This window comes from Haemaphysalis longicornis, unplaced genomic scaffold, assembly GCF_048455015.1.
Source record: "Haemaphysalis longicornis isolate Haplotype H1 unplaced genomic scaffold, Haemaphysalis longicornis Haplotype H1 scaffold_4, whole genome shotgun sequence".
Taxonomy (NCBI): Eukaryota; Metazoa; Arthropoda; class Arachnida; order Ixodida; family Ixodidae; genus Haemaphysalis; species Haemaphysalis longicornis.
Window position 1 is genome coordinate 55,863,284 of NW_027526361.1, and position 19,225 is coordinate 55,882,508.

General features: G+C 47.7%; 1 protein-coding gene across 1 annotated transcript in view; it reads right to left on the reverse strand.

Annotated features, from left to right (window-relative positions):
* Positions 1-1,931: 1,931 nt before the first annotated feature.
* The window catches only part of Ed (hemicentin protein echinoid), a 147,407-nt gene continuing 130,113 nt past the window's right edge, over positions 1,932-19,225 (reverse strand). The window contains exons 2-15 of the mRNA XM_077706806.1: positions 17,288-17,947; positions 16,316-16,570; positions 15,101-15,382; positions 14,356-14,622; positions 13,234-13,557; positions 12,535-12,831; positions 11,236-11,421; positions 10,954-11,061; positions 10,094-10,366; positions 9,493-9,651; positions 8,280-8,313; positions 7,088-7,251; positions 6,503-6,730; positions 1,932-5,366 (exon numbers count right to left, since the gene is read on the reverse strand). Of these exons, the coding sequence (XP_077562932.1) occupies positions 5,203-5,366; positions 6,503-6,730; positions 7,088-7,251; positions 8,280-8,313; positions 9,493-9,651; positions 10,094-10,366; positions 10,954-11,061; positions 11,236-11,421; positions 12,535-12,831; positions 13,234-13,557; positions 14,356-14,622; positions 15,101-15,382; positions 16,316-16,570; positions 17,288-17,947 (3,401 nt within the window). The 3' untranslated portion in view covers positions 1,932-5,202. The remainder of the gene's footprint in view (positions 5,367-6,502; positions 6,731-7,087; positions 7,252-8,279; positions 8,314-9,492; positions 9,652-10,093; positions 10,367-10,953; positions 11,062-11,235; positions 11,422-12,534; positions 12,832-13,233; positions 13,558-14,355; positions 14,623-15,100; positions 15,383-16,315; positions 16,571-17,287; positions 17,948-19,225) is intronic.

A 19,225-nucleotide genomic window follows, 5' to 3' on the forward strand; every position in this document is an offset into this window, starting at 1 on the left:
TAGGACACATTCACACCCTCGATGAAGTGCGACTCAACACACTGCCTTTAGAACTGAGGCAACCTGTCAGTATCAATAAGTTTTCTTCATTTTTAATTATATATTAGTTCTTGATACATCATTCGGAATTCTCTACTGAGCTATGTATGTCACTTTAATATCCTTAATCTTCTAGAAAATTAAATTAATTGCTTTTAGGCCCTTTGTAAGCCTTTTTCGGTAATATTTTTGCGAGTGCAAACAGAACAGGATATTTTGAGCCATGAAAATAGAAAATTGTTTTCCATGACACTTCTTTGTGCAAACCTGTCAGCAGTGCACGTGTTATTGCATCTACTGCAGCTACCCAGGTATTGCAGGAGAATCATAGATCTATTATTTTAGAGTTGAAACAATGAGCCAAAGTGTTGTTTTACACATTTCTTTTATTATTCTGCTCTTGTGCACCTGTTACAGTAGATTGATTTCTTCGCACGGCAAGTATCTAAGCCCACTCTGGAGTGAAATTGCTAAAATTCTTGCAGGGCATAAAACATTTCTTACTGGTCCTTATCATTAGTGAGCACATTATCTGGTATGATTCTACTAAGTTGACTTATGCAACAAATATTCAAATTCGCAAAAGGAAGTCATGCGATTGCCATGTTAAAACTAAAACACTTTGTTCGGCTGGAAACTCGCAGTTGAAATGGCCTTGGTGGCTGGATTTACCCCAAAGTGCATACCAAAAAAAATGCACATGAAAAATTCAGTAAGCTTTATTTTTACACTTGTACGAGTACTGCTTCACAATGCAAGGTGCGATCCTAAAATTAATGTTTTGATGAGCGCATATTATAATTTAACTCCCTAATTTGAGGTCAAGTATGTAAGCATTGGTTTCTAAAGATAGGTAGTAAAGTTTGGTTCGATGTCGAGGTAGGGTGGTGCCACCACAGAGGGGTGTGAGGGACCCGATGACGAGATGAGGGTGGTAGATAATGAAAAAAAGTCTATTTACAGAGTTTACAAGTGTGCACAGAAGATGATGAAGCACGAACAAGACAAAGGGTTACCACAAAATACGTTGCCGTGTATGCAGGCCGTCGCCGCACAATCCCCAATGTGAGGCCCGTAAGCCAGAACGGTGCCAAACCGCTGCATGGTTTGCTGAAAAAGTGCGTGAAGTTCTGGTGCCTAGACGATAGCTACTACGGGCGCGAGTTGACCAGCGTCCGCTCTAGGCCGCAGCTCTGGACAAACCCTTTCAATTTTGCGCATTCAATCGCTGGCTTGCCTTCTTGAACCAGCCCACGCCTAAAAACAGTGTGCTAACTTTGAATCCCCCCAACTCCTTTCTGACGATCAGGAGGAAAGGCATTCCCCAACGTTGCTCAGGGAACAAAACACTGGCACTGGCGGAAAGCACTCCTTTGAAACAAAACAAATAACAAGGGGAGAAGAGACACAGCTCCGTCGGGGTACATCGGCGCTGCCACCAGTACATCGGTGCTGAGGCTAATTCAGTGAATGTTTTGGGTAGCGCTGACTGAATGTTTTCTAGATTCTTTGTCCCTTTCTTCTTTTTTGGTCACTTTTTCAATGATAATAGCCCGGTACCCCTTCCCCTCAGGAAAATTTTTTCTGATGGCCCGTGCTGCCTGTTACCAATGGCACAACTTCTAGCAAGGCTCACGTTACCATTTTCTGAATTTATTGAACAAGCATTGTTCTCTCACCAGCAACTTGTGCCTCTTAGATCAAAACCTTTATACTTCATCACTGAAATCAATAAAGCTGCCATTACTTCTCTGAATTATATTGAGACTATTTCAAACGTAAGAAAACATTCAATCACCATCAAAGGTTAGCACAGTTTGTGTGCTTTATAGGCACTCTTCAAATCAGCTAAGCCAGGTGGCAAAGTGATGGCAGGAATGTCAAAAGCCGTATTGAGCTTCAGAAAGCACGACATGTTTATTTACAGTGACGTACATAGTTTTGTGGGACCACTGCAGCTGCTGCGATGGAGAGAGGCACTCTTGAACAGGCAGCTTTCATCAGTTCACAAGATAAGGCAAGATGCACGGCTTAAATATTTTAAGGCACTACGTACAAAGTTGCACTGTTGAGTAGCAAAAATAGTTTCTAATGTAGAAGCTAAGTGGACATTTTTTGCTGTTTCGACATGTATGAAGACGAATTCCTTCTGCAGTTTGTTTTTCGCCACTAGTTCCAGCTTCTAATGGCACATAACGGTTCTATTTCTTTCTTAAAAATTCTTGAACGGTGGGCACTCCAAACACAAGCTTGGGGACAACACAAATAGGACGTGCAGAACATATCTCGGTCCACCTTTTTGTTTTTTAATACAGAAGTGGTTATTCCCTTAACACACACGGCCCTACATCAAAATGACGCCCTTTTGGAGCTTTGTTGACCTTCACGCATTTTTTTGTGTGTGAATTAACCACCGATTATTAACTACAGTTATAAGTATACTTTGTACCTTACACATTTTTGAAAGTGAGAAATGCACAGTAAGGATAAAAAACGGTAAATGATATGTAAAAACAGCGATACACTCGAACCAGTTGTTACAGGTCAAAAAGGAGTGTTTAGTATGTACAAAAGAAGAGCAAAACAAAAAATATGAACAAAGAATAAACTGCCACACACATGAGCCACATGGAATAGAAGCTCGCTTGTACGATAAAGACCAGATTTCTACTAAGGACCCAGTAATTAAATGGAAAGAATCGGTTAGTGTCATTTTGATCTTTATTTTAGTTTGGTAGTTCATCTTGTTGGTCTGTTGAGTGCATCGCTCTGCCTAAAGGCATTTGGACTGCGTCTGTGGCTACTGGCTACTTGCCTGGCTACTGGCTACTCCCTGGCTACCGCTGTAGACTTTCAAGACTGGGTCTCTAGTAAGAACCAGATCTTTGTCGTGTGAAAAAACTACTTCTGGTTAGCGCAGCAATGAAGTACAGCCGACAAGAATTTGAGCGCTACCAAGGAACCCAGCAGGACCCGGAAAAAAAAAAACATCATCACGCAGTAACAGCAGTGCAGCATGAACAACAAGAGGGTACACTTTGACTTTGTGCACTAACACTTAACGAGTACTACCGAAATACCCTGACACGTGTCCAAGCTGCCTGAACATGAAGCCTCTTCTTGGATTGCTGCTGCTGGTGCTACATTTGATGCTGCCCAAATTATGACCAGTAGTACCTACTTGTGACTTGACACAATCGAAGGGCAGCCATTCAGTACGGACAAAACTAAATGAACACCACAGTGGAAATTGCAACGGGGGGTTAAGTAGTAAGACACAGTCCTCCAATTTCTGTGTGTTTGCTGCAAGTATTGCGAGAGGCTTACTTGAGCCAATGTCGACAAATAAAAAAAATAGAGTAGAGTTTAATATTAAAATCAAAAAGATGGCATGAGTTCATTCTCTTTTCTTACGGCTTGTGTGAGCAAGCACGTTTTGGACACTCTTCGGAATGCTTCCTCAAACCACTCGCACTTCTTGGCTTTATATAAAGCCTGAGCAGAAGCAGCGCGTTTAGAACTTTGTATCGGGGCAAGCCTGTGAGCCTTGAGATCTTTCCCTTTGTTCCGTTGCAGTCATGTGCAACGAGACACTACTCGGTGGCTAACATGGGAAAAACGAACCGTGTATACAGGACTGCTACGCCTGTCAGCACTGGCTAGAACAGGGAGCCAAATGTCCGTGTGGTGGTTCCAACACCAGCATACAAAGTGCACGTTTTTAAACATCTAGTTTTAAAAAAGGCAGCCGCAACAGTAATGTGCACACCTTCTTTTAGAGAAAGCACGAGTTTTAAAAAATAGTGGTATGAATTAGCTGCCTTCTCTTAGCTTACTGCACAACCAGTGCCTTGTGAGTGATAGAAACAAATGCAGCGCAAACTGTACAATGCATTTCAGCAAGCTGTATTTGTCAGGTGAAAATGTGAGGTGTAAAAATAGAGCAGTCTAAAAATGACATAGAGATTAAAATTCATAGTTCAAAAGTAGGTTCAGGGTGATGAATCAAAAAGTGAAGAACACCTCAGCTTCTAAAATAGATCTGCTCAGCCAGCCTCAATTAGCTGGAAGAAAATAATGAAAAGCATTCTAGTAGCACATGAAGCGTGAGCATTGATAAAAATTCATGGAAATGTGACGAAAAATTGCTCAAACAGCCTTTCTGTAAGCAAGTATAGAAGAATGGCATAGATGAGTACATTTCATTTCATTGCAGTACGAACATCCTAGACTGTCATATTTTAAAAACAAACTCATTGACGGCTGAAGATGTAGCTGACAAACACGGTAACGTCAAGCGATTATGTTTGCTGATGGTCAGTTATGAATGCACAGTAAACGAATATTTGAAGTTTGAGCTTAGAGTCTGATGCTCACATTAACCATAAGCTCTATAACATCACCTACCCCTGCTTCCAAGCAGTGAACACATCAGTGCACAAGCTCGCAAAAGCAGCGCTGAACAGAGTTTGGCCCCCAAAAATGTGCAGAACACTCATTGTCGAGCTGTTTTTTCCAGCGTCGCACCTTAATATTCATCATAAAAAATGTCACTCCTAACTGCATAACCTGCAATTAAAAAAAATAAAATGAATAACACCAGAAGGCACATGTGACACTCGATTTGAGCAAAAAACATAGAGCGCTAAGGGAACAAACAGAATCAACTCCACTCCTTTTTTGCTTTTGCACTTTCAACACACTGCCACATGGTCTCCGCACGGGAAAACACGCCTAAAACATCACACAAATGGCGTCAAATCGTTTGCACCTAACAACTGCAAACGTACGGGGGTGGGTGGGGAGGCACATCACACGCAGCAAAAATGTTCTTGCATGTTGGTCTTGACTGCACATAACGTTGTTGAAGCACAAGCAATGCCACTTGACAGGCACATACACCACGTGCTAAAACGTGAACTTTGTTGGTTCAGTGGAGCCAGCTTCAACTCGGTTGGCTCGACTCTCGAAGCAATCTTGCTGTTGCCCACCACAAGTTTTTTGTAGCCGTACGCACACACTCACACACGCACACTGTATCGTCTTGCACGCACTTTACAGTCATAACCGGCTGGGCATAAGCCTCCCAAGCTTCCGCCGGCTCCTGTGCCATCCACGCACGTTCAGCTGCTATCGGGCAGTCCTTCGAGCCCAGTGGACACCTCACACGATTATTTCTCGCACAATGCGCCGGTTCCTAGAGTTCGGAGTGGAGTAGCCCGACTCGAGGCTTTCGTCAAAGGACAGGGAGATCTGTGGGTTCTTGTCTTCGTCGCCCATGGTGGCGTAAGGGTCGGGAAGTCCGCTGACGTCGTAGTACGGAGAATCTGAGGAGTCGGATGGGAGGAGTGGAAAGCAAATACTTAGAAAAGGTTGTGGACATGTTCATCTCACATGAATTGAATGCAGCAGCAAGAAATGCCACATTGCAGTGTGCGAGTTTCTTGAGTTCATAGTAACGGGCAGGAAATATATTTCCTCCTCTTGCACGTTATTGCTACTTGTCCCAAAAACGATTCAAAGGCTTCTCCCAGCACTCCGCTACTGCTTAATTAAAGTGTGATCACAAAACCCAAAATGAGCCCCCTCATACACAGCATGTGCCCACAAGAATTCCAAAGTCAATACACTTGAGCATAAATCTGTACTTCATAGGTTTTTAAGAATTATTATAGTTTTCATTCACTTGAATTATGGTTGCAAGGTGTTTGTATTTCCACCGAAATAGCAACTAAATTCCAGCGTGACCAGATGAAAAAGAGATCTTTACATAGCAAAAAATAGAACCGAACTTTCATTTAGGAGATACGAATTGACAGAACTTTGTTGATAATCACTTTTGCTAGTGACAATTTTTTTTGCTTAGTTAAAAGCCTCCGTGGGTAGAATTTCTTTCACTGAGACAGTGGCACCACTGAAGCTTGGTGAGTTACTGGCAAAGATCTCAACTGCCACTGAAAATTGTAGCAGAGATCAATGGATCTTCGTTCATGGCAAATGGCATTCAAATGTTGACTCGGATGCAATTACATTCTGACAGTCAAGAACGACTATTATTAATTGGAGAGGAATGCACTAAGTGACCCGGAAAAGCTGTCTGAGCTGAAGTTTTGTTCTTTCCTATCTTTCATCATGTCTAAGTAAAAAAAACCACCAAACACTTGTTTGCCCACAGGTCCCTTTGGAGAGCCAAGCTGAATAGATTTCACCACAGGCAAGCGGAAGTAACTTTATGCAAAACGTAATGCCAACTGGCTCCACAACTCCATTTTCACCCACGTGAGATATGTTAAACATGCAGACTGGGGCTGGAGAGATGGTATGCATCCCAACAGCAAGATCCCTTTAATTCCAGCTTATTATGTAAGCTTAACTTGAGATAAGCCCCCATGAGAGCAGGAGAAGGCTGGCACGAGCAATCACTGCTACTTGCAGCAAACACAGAAAGAGCCTAGGCACTTACGCAAGTGTTCCCTGTTCTTCATGTTCATGACGTCCTCATTGAGGCCCTGGTAATCATCAGGGTAGTAATACCCCGACGGCAGACGGGAGTCGTAGGGCTGGTACGACGTCTCCGGAGGCGTAGACATCTCCCCTCCCTGGCCTGCTTTCACCCAGAGGTCACCAGCACCGTCACTGCCGCTTCCACCATGGACACCGTCCAGCATGTCTGCCGAGCCATACAGCATGCCTGCAAGTCGCGCTTGTATTAGTACGGAGTACAGCAAAGAAAAAAATGTGTACCCAGAGCAGTACGTGAAACTCGCAAATTTTTTTCACCTGGAGAGAAATTCCAAGTGTCGCACAATGGCGAACATTAACTGTTCTTTAGTTTAAACTAGAACATCACTGTGTGGACAGGCATGGCTGCCATAGAAGTTCTGGCAAGCAATCATTAGCGACGGAGATATGGGATGATAGAAACTTGTGCCCTATACCAAGTGTTGCATTACTGAAATATTCACTGGTGAACATCGAAACTTTAGACAGGCAAAGTGTTGGAGGATATTTTGCTGAAACAGTTATCAAAAAGAATTTTTCTGTTTACCATTGGATGTAATCTGGCTGCCACCGTGCCCATTGGTCATGTGGGGAGAGCTGCCGATGCTGCCGGCATAGATGGTGTGCTTGCCCATGTCATCAACGTTGGTGTCAAGTCCCTTGCCCACGTCGTCGTGGTAGTAGGGGCCGCTGATGACCTTTGGCCTGGCACTGGGGTGGACACAAAGCAATGTTTGGTACTTATAGCGCCCGCAATTCCCACTGTTGGTGTTTTCAGCCAGTGAGTAGTCAAAGTCACGACAGAACCGCCCAGGCCTTCAAACTAAAAACTAGTTAGTTTAGTTGTCCCATACAGGGACTATAGAAGACAAATATACTTTGCACAATACATGAAATGTTTGCAAATGTGCAAAAAATTAATAAGTTTGCATCAATTCTGGCAACATTTTCAAGCATGAAACTTATTTCTCAATACTTTATGGTGGTGGCAGGGATGTAAAGTTGCCCTAAAATAACTCCGTACATAGTTATCTGCAAGTGCACTATGTAGCACAGAAGCCTTGAAGCAGGTGACCTCAAAAAAATGGAAATTAATTTTTGCATGATACTCATTATTAAAAAATTACTCATGAACAAACTACAGTAAACTCTTGTCAATACATGCCTGCTGAAGACATAATTCATGTTTAAAAATTTGTCATATTCAATACACAAGCCAGCATTCCTAATTTTGTTGTAACCAGTCAAGCTGTGCCGTCATTTGTACGTACAGTAGCTGACCGATGTTTGGGACCCAGAGGGGAACAAAAAATAGTCCGAATAAAAGAGCAGTCCGAAAAAACCGTGAGTCATTACTCCTATGGGACAACTAGCGAACCTCGGGAAAGTCCGGAATATCCAGCAAGTCCGAATTTTGGAGTCCGAAAAAACGATTGGCTACTGTAGTATTTTTGCCAGCCTGCAAAGTACAGCCTTGACAAGGTTCTACTGCATATAAAAGTACTCGCACAAGAAGCCAACTGGACTTTTTAAGTAACTCAAATCGGGACGAGTAACAAAACTCTGCCAATGCCAAATCACTGCACAAGTCAACCAGTCACCATACAGTGTACCAAGCTAAACATTTTTGTGGGACCAACAATTACCAATAAGCTACAGGAAAACAGTATTGCTGGACATCACCCATGTAGCCAAAATATCAGACTGCAAATATATAAAGAGCTTTAAAATCGACTTACTTTTGCACTTCCGATTCATAATCTTTCTTGTTCACTGCAAGAAACAACACAAAGGGGACTAAGACTCACAACACAGGAGTAAAAAGAGTGCACAAGTACATCAACACATTCCATACATCTAAGGACTGTTAAGCTATTAACTTGCTTTAAGAGTCACATTCCCTAATTGAGCGACTAATTGAGCTACAGACCGTGACACCATTCAGCCCATCAAGGAACCGACTGCCTTTTGTTTTGCAACCACAAAGAACTTATATATGCAGCAGCGCTCATGCTCATAGGCGAGACAGCCTGTCTGTATTTGCTGCAAGGGGGAAACAGGTTGAGGGAACGATTCCCCAGCATGGATTGAGAGAGAGGGCTTGGTAATAGTACACCCCCACTTTCTGTCCTCCGCATACTGTATCAGGTTACTCGACGTTACCAAGAGGGAATAGGTCCACATTCGCGAATAAGGTGGCAGGTTGTAGATGCAAGAACAGGGAGGAAGGAAGCTGGCTGCATGACAGCAGCTACAGCTAAATAAATTAAGCCGTTCTACGCAATGTCAATGCTATCGTAAGTGCAGAGCAGTGATTCACCATAATGAACTGTGACGACATTATCCGCTCACTCGTACCAGCCACCGCGATCTTCGCCACCCAGTCTCATTCCTCTCGTGGTAAATTCAATAGAGGTTTGTCCAAAACATTTCAAATTTCCCGCCTTAGCAGTTCCTGTGCACTTCCTGCCTGAAACTGTGCCAGCAGGAGTTCTTTTTGTGCTTGCTTTTCCCAACTGCACATGCCGGCGTTGCACTGCCACTTTTTTTCGCTTACTATCGTAAAGACCAACCCAACGAGCGTTCCTAATTAAATGAACGCAGGCGCTGCCGGTTAGATACGTTTATTTTGCCTCAAATGTACCTGCAGTTTTCTTTTCGCTAAACAACGGGGAGAAGATGTATGACAAACACCAGCGGTTCACGAGTTTCGAACGATTATGACTATATAAACTACTTCCGAAGCCTCTGGGTTACGCTGCAACAAAGCCACCATGACAGAACGCCGTGTGGCTCTAGTTGGGTCCAGCGAGCTAGTTACGACGACAAGGCGAGCCCCTAAAGTGCTCTGCATTTAAAACAAGGGGGCAATCTCGCAAAGGACATCTACCGACAAACGGGCAATGGCAGTAGCATGCGCCCGCAATGGGCAATGCAGCATTGGCAGCCCACCTTTGCTCGCTTTCCTCTTCCAGCAGCAGCACACAAACACGATGACGAGGAGGAAGAAGAGGCCAGCGGCCACAGCCACGATGATGACGACGTTCACGGCCCTGAGGGTCACCGGGGCACCGACGGGGTGCAGGCTGCCTTCAGTGGTCATCGAGAACTCTGGAGAAAGGGGCGGGCGGCATAATGTTGACAGCTTCACTACACAGTTCGGCTTGAACGAGCACACCTCAGTGCAAAAGTGGTCAGTTACCAAGAACGGAATTGGGCATGAGGGTATCAAATGGGATCCACTATTCACTTCACAGTTGACTGAGCAATGCACTGAGAGTCCACAGCTCACTGTGTTTCCTTTCATGAGCACAGCTGAAGTTCACCGTAAGGAGACTCAGAAGGCTACATTGCACCACACTATGCAACACTGCCAAACAGAAAACTTGAACAGCCCTCAGTATGTTTCCTTTGAGGAGATTTGACTTCTGCTCCCTTTAGCAAGGGAGATCGATAAGCGTAGACCATACACAGTGAGCAGACATCTCGCTTTTGTAAGCGAGCAGAATGAGGTGGCATAGACAAATAATAGTCCCTGTGAAGGCACACTCACCGTCGTAAGGTTCAGCCAGGCGCTCGTCCCCGCACCAGGAGGCATTGTTCTGGAGGCAGAGCAGCACGCGGATGTCCACGAGGGCCGCCGCGTTGGGGACTTCCAGGGAGACCTGGGGCCGGTCCACTTCCACCTCAGCCAGGGGCAGCCACTGCTCCTGGCCACGGGCACGGCCTTCGACCCTGCCCAGCAGGCGCTCGGTGCTCGGGTCAACGGAGAAGTAGACGCGGCCCGTCTCGTGGTCATACTGGGCCGACAGGGGCCGCGGCATATCTGAAGAGACACAGGTGCAGTCGCATACAGTCAGGTGTGCTATACGCAAAAGTAGGGGAGACGAAAGAACATGTGATCTGTCACAATGAAAAGAAAGGATGCTTGGATACAGCATTAGCTAGGCTGCCCATGCTACTTTCTACTTAAAAAAAAAAAAAAAAAGGAAAACAATTGGAAATTGCAAAGCTGAAGCAGTGTGGTGCACAAGATATGTTGTGAGCACTGCGACGCACATGCTGATGCATGATGCACATGCGATTTGGTTTGAGCGTGCTGGCACAAATGGTGTCCGGCTGTCAGCTAAGTAGAGTGCACTTTTGTCTTCACTGACAGATACACCTGGAATTTCTTTTCTTGATAGGAAAAGTATTTGAAAAAACAATAAAGGTAGTAGACAATGCAGAAGAGGTACAGCGCTGTCACATAAGCTCTCCTGTTCTTTGTTTACAGGAGGAAAATGGTAACTACTGTCAGACAACCAAAAGTCACACAAGGTCTTAGGTGCTCAGCAGTTGGGGAAAAGTAGTTGTTTTCACAACCTTCTTGTTCTCAATGTTTATGTCAAAGAACACCACAAGAATACATACCCTTCAGGTTAACCTTGGTGTGCACCGTGATCTCTTCCGAGTACGTGCTGAAACCTCGAGCATTGACAGCCACAACCTTCATCACATATTCAGACTTCGGCTCCAGTCCTGCAAAACAAACACAAAGCCTTCTGTCATAGAGCACCATTTGTTTGTAAGCACAGCTGCATCAGAAGCAAAATCATTAAAAAATAATAATAATAAATTGGCATGCATGCATCAACACCCCATTGAAAGAGCACACACTGAGCAAGACACAAAATCTACAGGGCCAACTCGTACCAGTTATGGTGCAGGGATTGTGGGATCGGCACGACTCGTTCTTGGTCTGCCCGCTGGCGACGTTGGAGTACGTGACAACGAATTCCGTGTTGCCGAAGCCACCGTTGAACCCTTCGATCCACTGCAGGGTCACCTTGTCTGAGTCGCTGCTGACAGCCGTGAGGCGGGATGGTCGGTCAGGGGAACCTGCAAAGCAGACAATCCGTTTGTCTCACTAAAATGCAAGTTGACTGTAGTGCTGCAGAATTCCTCCGTAAGAACATAGCAGCCACTCATACAAGCTCTTTACTGAAACAAAAAAGAAAGAAGTGGTACAGAGCTGGGCAAGGCATAGCCACAGGTTTAAAATTCAGCACAAGCATGTTCTTGTTACTATAGCACGATAAATTTGCATATTGCGAGGTTGCAGGCCACCACTTAAAAGGTTTAGCAAGCCACTCCTCTATACACTAGTGGGGCAATACCAAACCAATTTTGTGGCAAAACCGGTTATCCGGTTATTCAATTTGCCAATTGTTCAAATTTGAAACCCGCATAACCACACAATTGGAGTGATCGGACAGCATACCTTGTAAGCTGGTTTTGTATCCAGAAATTTGGATGTCCATATTTCTGTTTTATGTTTTAACAATTCAAAGGTGTGCCTAACGGACAAACTGTTGTAACATAAAGAAGTTGTCAAAAGATTTAGAGCAGTATGTTAAACAATGTATATTACGGAGCACGAATTATTGCATTCCTCACATGGCATCATCATACACACGATCAAACCGAGCAATTGAATAGCGTGTTAGCTCCGTCAAATTATTGTGTTTGAATATTCAAATATCTGGTTAACCGGCTATTGCAACCGGATGATCTGTTGAAAATCTGGACACTGGCTTTCAACGCTGCAGCTGCTCCGAGCCAGTTATGATGTGCACTATGAGGTACAGCCAGGCTATGAGGTGCAGCACGACAACACGGCACTACAAATAGTGAGAGTACCTAGGTCTATGTAGCACTTGCAGAAACCTTACATGGGGTAAAGTGTTTTTGTATTCTGCTTCCATCAAAAATAGATCTGTGCAGCTCTACTGAGTTGGGATCCCGGCTGTAACACAACAACTGGTATTCCAACTTAGAACGTACCACATAGCAGTATGGCCCTTTCATCACTATGCTACTGCAGTTGGTGGAAACTAAACTGCTCGGTTTATAACCCAGCATCCTATAAGCAGGTGTCCAACATGCAAATATTCTGCAACTACGTGCTATTCGCAGGAATAAGAGATCCTTCATGGTCCAGCAGGTACTCACTCTTTTTGACAAGCTTGAGGATGGTGCGCTGGACGTCTCCGACCTGGTTCCACGCGCGGCAGGTGTAGTCACCGTAGTCGCCCTCCTTGAGATCGGCCACCGAGAGGGCGCCAGTATAGAGGTCGTCCCCGTCGTCAGTCACATTGGTGGCGTAGTTGGCGTAGCGCTCAAGGATGCGGCCCTTGTAGACCCATTCGAAAGTGGGCTCTGGGTAGGCCTGCATCTGGCACCGCAGCACCGCTGTGTCACCCAGGTCGAAGGCCACCCGGTTGTAGGTGTGCCTCACTTGAGGGGGGTCTGCAGGAGTAAGGGAACGTGCGCACACTCTGTGAAGGATGAACACTGCAGCGACTCGTTTCTGCAACCAGATACAATAATTGTCCGGCCCTACTCAGAGCGTCTCAGCTCCACTGAACAAAATGATGAAGCAGTAAGGTATGATCTCTTTGTTGGGTAGTATGTTACAGTTATTAACAAGCCTAAGGTCATTATGTTCTTCTTCAAAGGCAGTTCTCACCCCTCCAGAAATACAAGTAATGCATCGCGTATATGCATATTTAAAATGGGTCTACACACCAAGGATGATGAGCTAAGCATGGTGACCAACCTACGCCGAATCATTCAATCTCACTCTTCCTGACAAAGAGTCGCGAATGGTCAGGAAAACCAAAGTGAGTAAAAGAAGACTGGCCGACTCACGTTCAATTCTCAGCACCATTTCGGACTTGGCAGCACCTCCAAAGCCGTTGTCGAACTGGCAGCCGTACTTCCCCCGGTCCTCTGGTGTCAGGGGTCTCTGGAACGTCAGCGTGCTCTGAACCGAGAAGACCTCGTTGTCCTCGAGGTTCTCGATTGTCTTGATCTCGAAGCCGGCCTCTGGGCTCATCTGAAGTTCCTTGTCTCGGTGGGTCCAGTGCACTTGTGGCTTGGGCTTCCCACGTGCGCGGCAGCTCACCGACTGGCTCTGGTCTCCGGCCTTTCGGATGATCTGGGGCCTCAGGGGCACGACAATGGTGGCCGCCTCTGCGCATCCATAAGAACAGACCGAAGTTGAGAGAAGCGACTCTAAAGTATGCCTAAAGGCAAGCTTCCAACAACGACAGCAATTATTGCAATTGGTAGGTGGTTAGAACGTTATTTAGAATGCTTCAATTACAGAATCACAAAACAAGTACTCAAGCATTTTAGGGTCAGGACGTGGATTACTAGTTTCACATTTGACAGCGAGATGGCGCTACAGGAAGCCTTTGCTGCTGGAAGGGAATGAGGCGGCCAATGCAGCTGCGTGTGCACGTACATACCACGCAGCCAACGGGAGCACCACGCGTCCTTACACAGCGCCCACCTACGGTGAAACTCTACGCATAGCCCGGCAGCTGAGGGTTCAATTCCCACATCCACAAAAAGACCTCACGGCCTCGGAAGCGCAAATCCTGCAAAGAATCCAGACCAATCACTACATAACAAATCGAGATGGCCCAAGATGCTGCAACACCAAAATCAAGGCCTTTACGAATACTGTAAGAAATGTGGCAAGGCAGCCACGTTGTTCCACGCCACATGCCAAATAATATGGGGAACAGGCACCAGCAACACCTCAACACAGACTACTACACTGGATACATGGGAGGCGGCCTTGGCAAGCACATGTCTACAGGACCAACTCAACCAGCTGGAGAGAGCGAAGACTGGTGCACTAGCCACTGGGGCCCTGGACCTAGGGTTCCACCCATAAATTCCACTCCCTTCTATCCCCTAACACATTCCCTCCTTTTCCTACTCCTCAATAAAGTTTGTTCAGTCAGTCAGTCAGCTGCTCACCGTTGACTGCCAGGTAGACGGAGGCGATGGAGCCCTTGCCGAGGGCGTTGTGCGGCTGGCAGAAGTAGCGGCCCTCGTGGCTGCTGTGCACCTGCAGGAAGCTGTGGTTGGCCCGGTGGCCCAGGTCATTGTGCTCCTGGCCCTCGCGCCACCAGCGGTACTCGGGCCGGGGCCAGCCCGGGGGCCTCGCCCCGCACGTCAGCACAAAGGGCCGGCCAGCCACCGCGGTGGCGCCCTGTGGGGTGATCTCCGCCTCGCCGGGCTTGTCTGCGCATTTTAAAAGCACAGCACGTTCAAGCGCAAGTTGTTGCCACGTCAATTGAAAGAGGACTTTGAGAGATTGGGGCAATGCCAATCAAGCTGCCACCTTGTTAACAGCGCAAAAGGAGAAGCAACACAAAGAGACTGAGTGAGGCACTCTAATGAGTACCTTGTGCCATCTGCAGGTCACACGTTGCACTACGAAGACAAGAAAAAAAAGACACTGCTCTCTTGCAGTCAAGAAAGCAACAAGACACGACAGTGCCTCTCTTTCCTTTCCCCCTTTCCCTTTATTTTCCCAGCACATCTTTCCCCAACACTCTGACACCAAAATGTGCCACTGCACAATATGGTGTTCGACCCTAAAGTAAATGCATTTTACCGCCATCGCCTTTCTGGCCGTCAAGAAATCAGCCTCCACTACAGCAAGGGCATGAAATATGGCGAGTGCACGAAAACGGAAGACGATGCGGCCTGCACTCACGTCGCACGTGCAGAGCCACCGAGTCGTTTCCGACCACTTCGGTGTGGATGGCCGTGGCGGAGGGCCGCATGATGACCGTGGCCTGGCAGACGTAGGTTCCGGCGTCCTCGGCGGTGACCCGGTCCAGACGGAGCGTGTCCCCCTGGAGCGCAAACTGCGAGTCCCCGTCCTTGGTCCACAGGATGGAGTGTGGCTCGGGGTTGGAGGCAACGTTGCACTTGATGGCAATGTTCTCGCCCTGGGCCGACTCCTGCTCAGGCAGCACGTTGACGCGTGGTCCGTCTGCGAGAGCAGGTCAGAGAGCGGGAGGACGTGAAACTTCTGCCCACAGTTGCACTGCACGTATAGCTTCATATGTGCACATGCACTCAGTTCGGTATAACCTAAATGCCGCGGCGGCCGCTTTTCTGATGGAGGCGAAAAGCAGAAGCGCCCGTGTGTACAAAATTTCGGCGCACGTTAAAGATCCCCAGGTGGTCAAAATTAATCCGGAGCCCTCCACCACGGCACGCCTCATCGCCTGCGTTGCGTCAGCGCGTTATACCCCACAATCAATCAATCAATAACCTAAATCATTTGAAATTATTCGGGAATTCTAGAAAAACAGTTTTCATGGTCCTGTAACCATGTAGGCTGGTTAACTTTCTGTATAATCCAATAACTCCATCCCGAAAATTAATTTTTAGGTTCAGACAAGTTTTATATTCATTAGGTTCTAATGTACTATATTATATAATTAGAATAAAGAAATATGTTTTTATGCATAGAAGTCCTCTAAACAACCCTTCATTCGAAAAGAATGTAGGCGAGTTTCACAACCTGTAATTTTGGAAGTACTAAGAGAGCTGCAACCTATTCAGCGGATAATACAAGAGATGCTTCTGAATAGGTGGTTTACAACCATAATCTTTGTGCACAGCCATAGAAGCAAAAGTAGAGAAAATTATTCATCTCTCGCTACTATATCTGTCTGTGGGAAACAATGACTCTAACACAAATTACAATGAAAGAACACAGAACAGTAACCTGCACTACCTTTGATGATAACCTAATACATGAAGGAAATGTATAACTAAAAGTCCTGTTGCACATGACTGCTCAAGGAGGCAGCTTGGTACTTGAAATCTTTATTAAAATTTACTGGCACCCTTCCAGCAGTGCGAAGTCTTTCCCCATGTTCTTTTTTATTGCAGCACCGATGCAACTAGTACTCACAGAGGACACTGAGATGCAGCTCTGCTTGTGTGGGCTGCAGGATCCCGTTGTCGGCGACGCAGGCGTAGTTGCCGCTGTCCTCGGGTGTGACGGAGGGGATCGTGTGGTTGTAGGTGTTGGACAGCAGCTGTCCCCGCTTCATCCAGCGGACAGAGCGCACGGGCGGGTTGGCCAGCACGGAGCAGGTCAGGGTGGCGTCGGAACCAACCATCACGTTGAGTGGGTTGTACGGCCCCACTGTCACTTTCGGTGCATCTGCGGCACAAAATCGAGGTAGAATTGATCACAGTGCACAATTACCATGACCAGGGACGTGCAGGAACTGTGTCAAAGAAACAAAAGTTTTGACACAGACCAGCTACGAGTATTCCCTCCTCATTTGCAATGTGAACCCGAGGGCAGGTGAATGGACACACTATCCAATTCACATGAAATCTGCACTGTATCCACTACAGTTCATCTTACAAACATTGCAGAGATACATTACAATCCTACAACCTGCTCAGGGCACAACGTTAGCATTGTATTGTCACTGCAGAGACCACTGCACCGCCCGTAATTTTTGTACCAAGGCCATGGTGGTGCAAAAACCAGGCGCCAGCCAGGCAGAGTCCCATAGAAGTGTGCATTACTTGTTTGGATTGCCCTAACCTGTTGCCCCCTATAGCAAACCCAGCATGTGCAGTGCCCTATTACTGAGGCACTTCCTGCTGCACCTGCAGCTTCTAACGTAATATTTTTTAGTATAGTTTGACTGCTGTTGGTCGTTATCGTTCATCACCCCCTCCATGCTGCTCGCTTCTGCAATGTTGTTCACAACTGTCCATCTATTAGTCCCCTGTAAGTACAGCTTGTCCACATGAGCACAGTGCGCCGCGGTAAAAGCAGTGCCTCGTGAACCACAGCAGCCTCCACAGGCCCCTAGACCCATCCCCACTGGTAGCTAATGTGGCCTGAAGTCGGGGCACTCACAGTGGACGCGGATGGAGGTGCGGGCCTCGTACGCGCTGCCCTGGGGCATGGCTCGGTTGGTGACACGGCAGCGGAACTCGGCGCCGTCGTCCTCGCGTCCCGGCGACAGCGTGAGCACGGCCGTCGTGGGCCGGTCCCGGGCGCCGCCTCTGGTGAGTGACGACGAGAGGCGCTCGTCGCCGCGGAACCACTCCACGTCCGGGTCCGGGCTGCCGCCCTCGCTGGCGCAGGTCAGCGCCAGCGGCTCGCCCTCGCGCGCCGTCGGGCTTGCCGGGGTGATGCGGGGCTCGCCGGGCGCGATGAGCACGGTGACGTCGTAGGCGACGCTGTGCACCTCGGCGCCGCTGCCGCCCTCCTTGAGCTTGCACTCGAAGCGGCCGTTGTCCTTGTCGTACTGCGCGCGCGAGATGAGCAGGTCGTAGCGGCCCTCGTCCGGGTGGTACTCGACGCTGTAGTGCGAGTCCAGGGCGCTGCCGCTGATGGCCGCGTTGTCCGTGCCGTGCCGGTTGAGGCGGGACCAGTAGAAGAGCAGGTTGCGGCTCGCCAGCGACGAGTCGAAGTGGCACGAGAGCCGCAGGCTCTCGCCCTCCACCACGTCGCGCCCGCCCTGCTCCAGGGACTGGCTCCGGCTCGTCCGCGCCGCCAGCAGCACGGCCACCACTGCACGCAGGGAACGGAGGGAGGAGAGCGATTATTACGAGTGACCAAAGTGTTTCGAAGCAGTTCGCTACACGAAACGCGGACATAGATGCGACACAGGTGCACTTCCCAGTTTCTTGTGCCATTATATGCAGCTTCTTTTGGTCGTTTCCCTTAAAGGGAAACTGAGGCAGTTTTCAATTTGCTGAATACACAGAAATTCGGAAGCGTTGACCTTAAACACCTAACCTACGAGGTCTTTTTCTTTTTTTTTGGCTGAAATAGCGGCGTAATAGGCGAATAAACAAGCGCCATCGCCACGCCCCCGCGACGCGCGGAGCGCAGGGGAGGAGGACGGCACGAGAGTGAAAGGGGTCGTGGTGACGTCGTCGTGAGGAGCGATCGGCCGCCGCGGTACAGTGGCTATTCTAGCCACTGTAGCCGCGGCAAGTGTTCGGCCCCTGCTGCTGCCTTTCTCAGCGTGCCGTCCGCCAGCGTTAGCTTTCCTGGGCCCCGTGCTGTGTTTTGTTTTTATTTAGCAACTAGTAGTGGAAACTTTTTCAGTGCTGCGTTGTACTGCTTCACAATCATGCCGAGGAAGCGGAGTAACCATGCCGAGGTTCTGCTCGGCATTCGGTTGCAACAGTACCTATGGCCGCGATAAAGTGGTGTTTCACAGCTTCCCGCGGGAGCCGAAACTCGCTGCTCAGTGGGTTGCTACTGTAAAGAGGGAACACTTCAAGCCAACAAAGGCGAGTGTGTTGTGTTCCAGACATTCCCAGACAGGCTGCTTCTAGGCAGTATCGGGATGCCATTCTGCCGAAGTGCAACCTCCAGCACAGCCCTGTTGAGGCACAGATTTTTTTAGTTTTCTGGTGGTTGTGGCGCACCTGGGGTGCCTTTGCCTCTCTCGAACCTCCCGTATCTCCTGGCAACAGCAGCAATCTTCTTCGTCGGTCATTGTAACGCAGTGCGCGCATGAACACCTGTTATGAAAACATGCTTATCGTGATATGAGTGCCTCAGAAGGGACCACTACTGACCAAAGCGTTTCAATATATGTAGCTCATGCTGAACTAAGTGACGACGCCACTGCAGTTACAAAAGCCCCAGCGGCGGGATATCGGCTCTAAAATCTGGAACAGCAGTGGTGACGTCGCAAAAAACATGTGAGGAGCGGCTCTCTGTAATCAAAATTGGAGTATCGTGTCGCCGCTGCACGACTGAAGCCGTTGGTGCGTACTGGCGTGTGCGCTGCTTGTACTGTATGTACTCCTGAACTTCTTGTTGGATCACTGA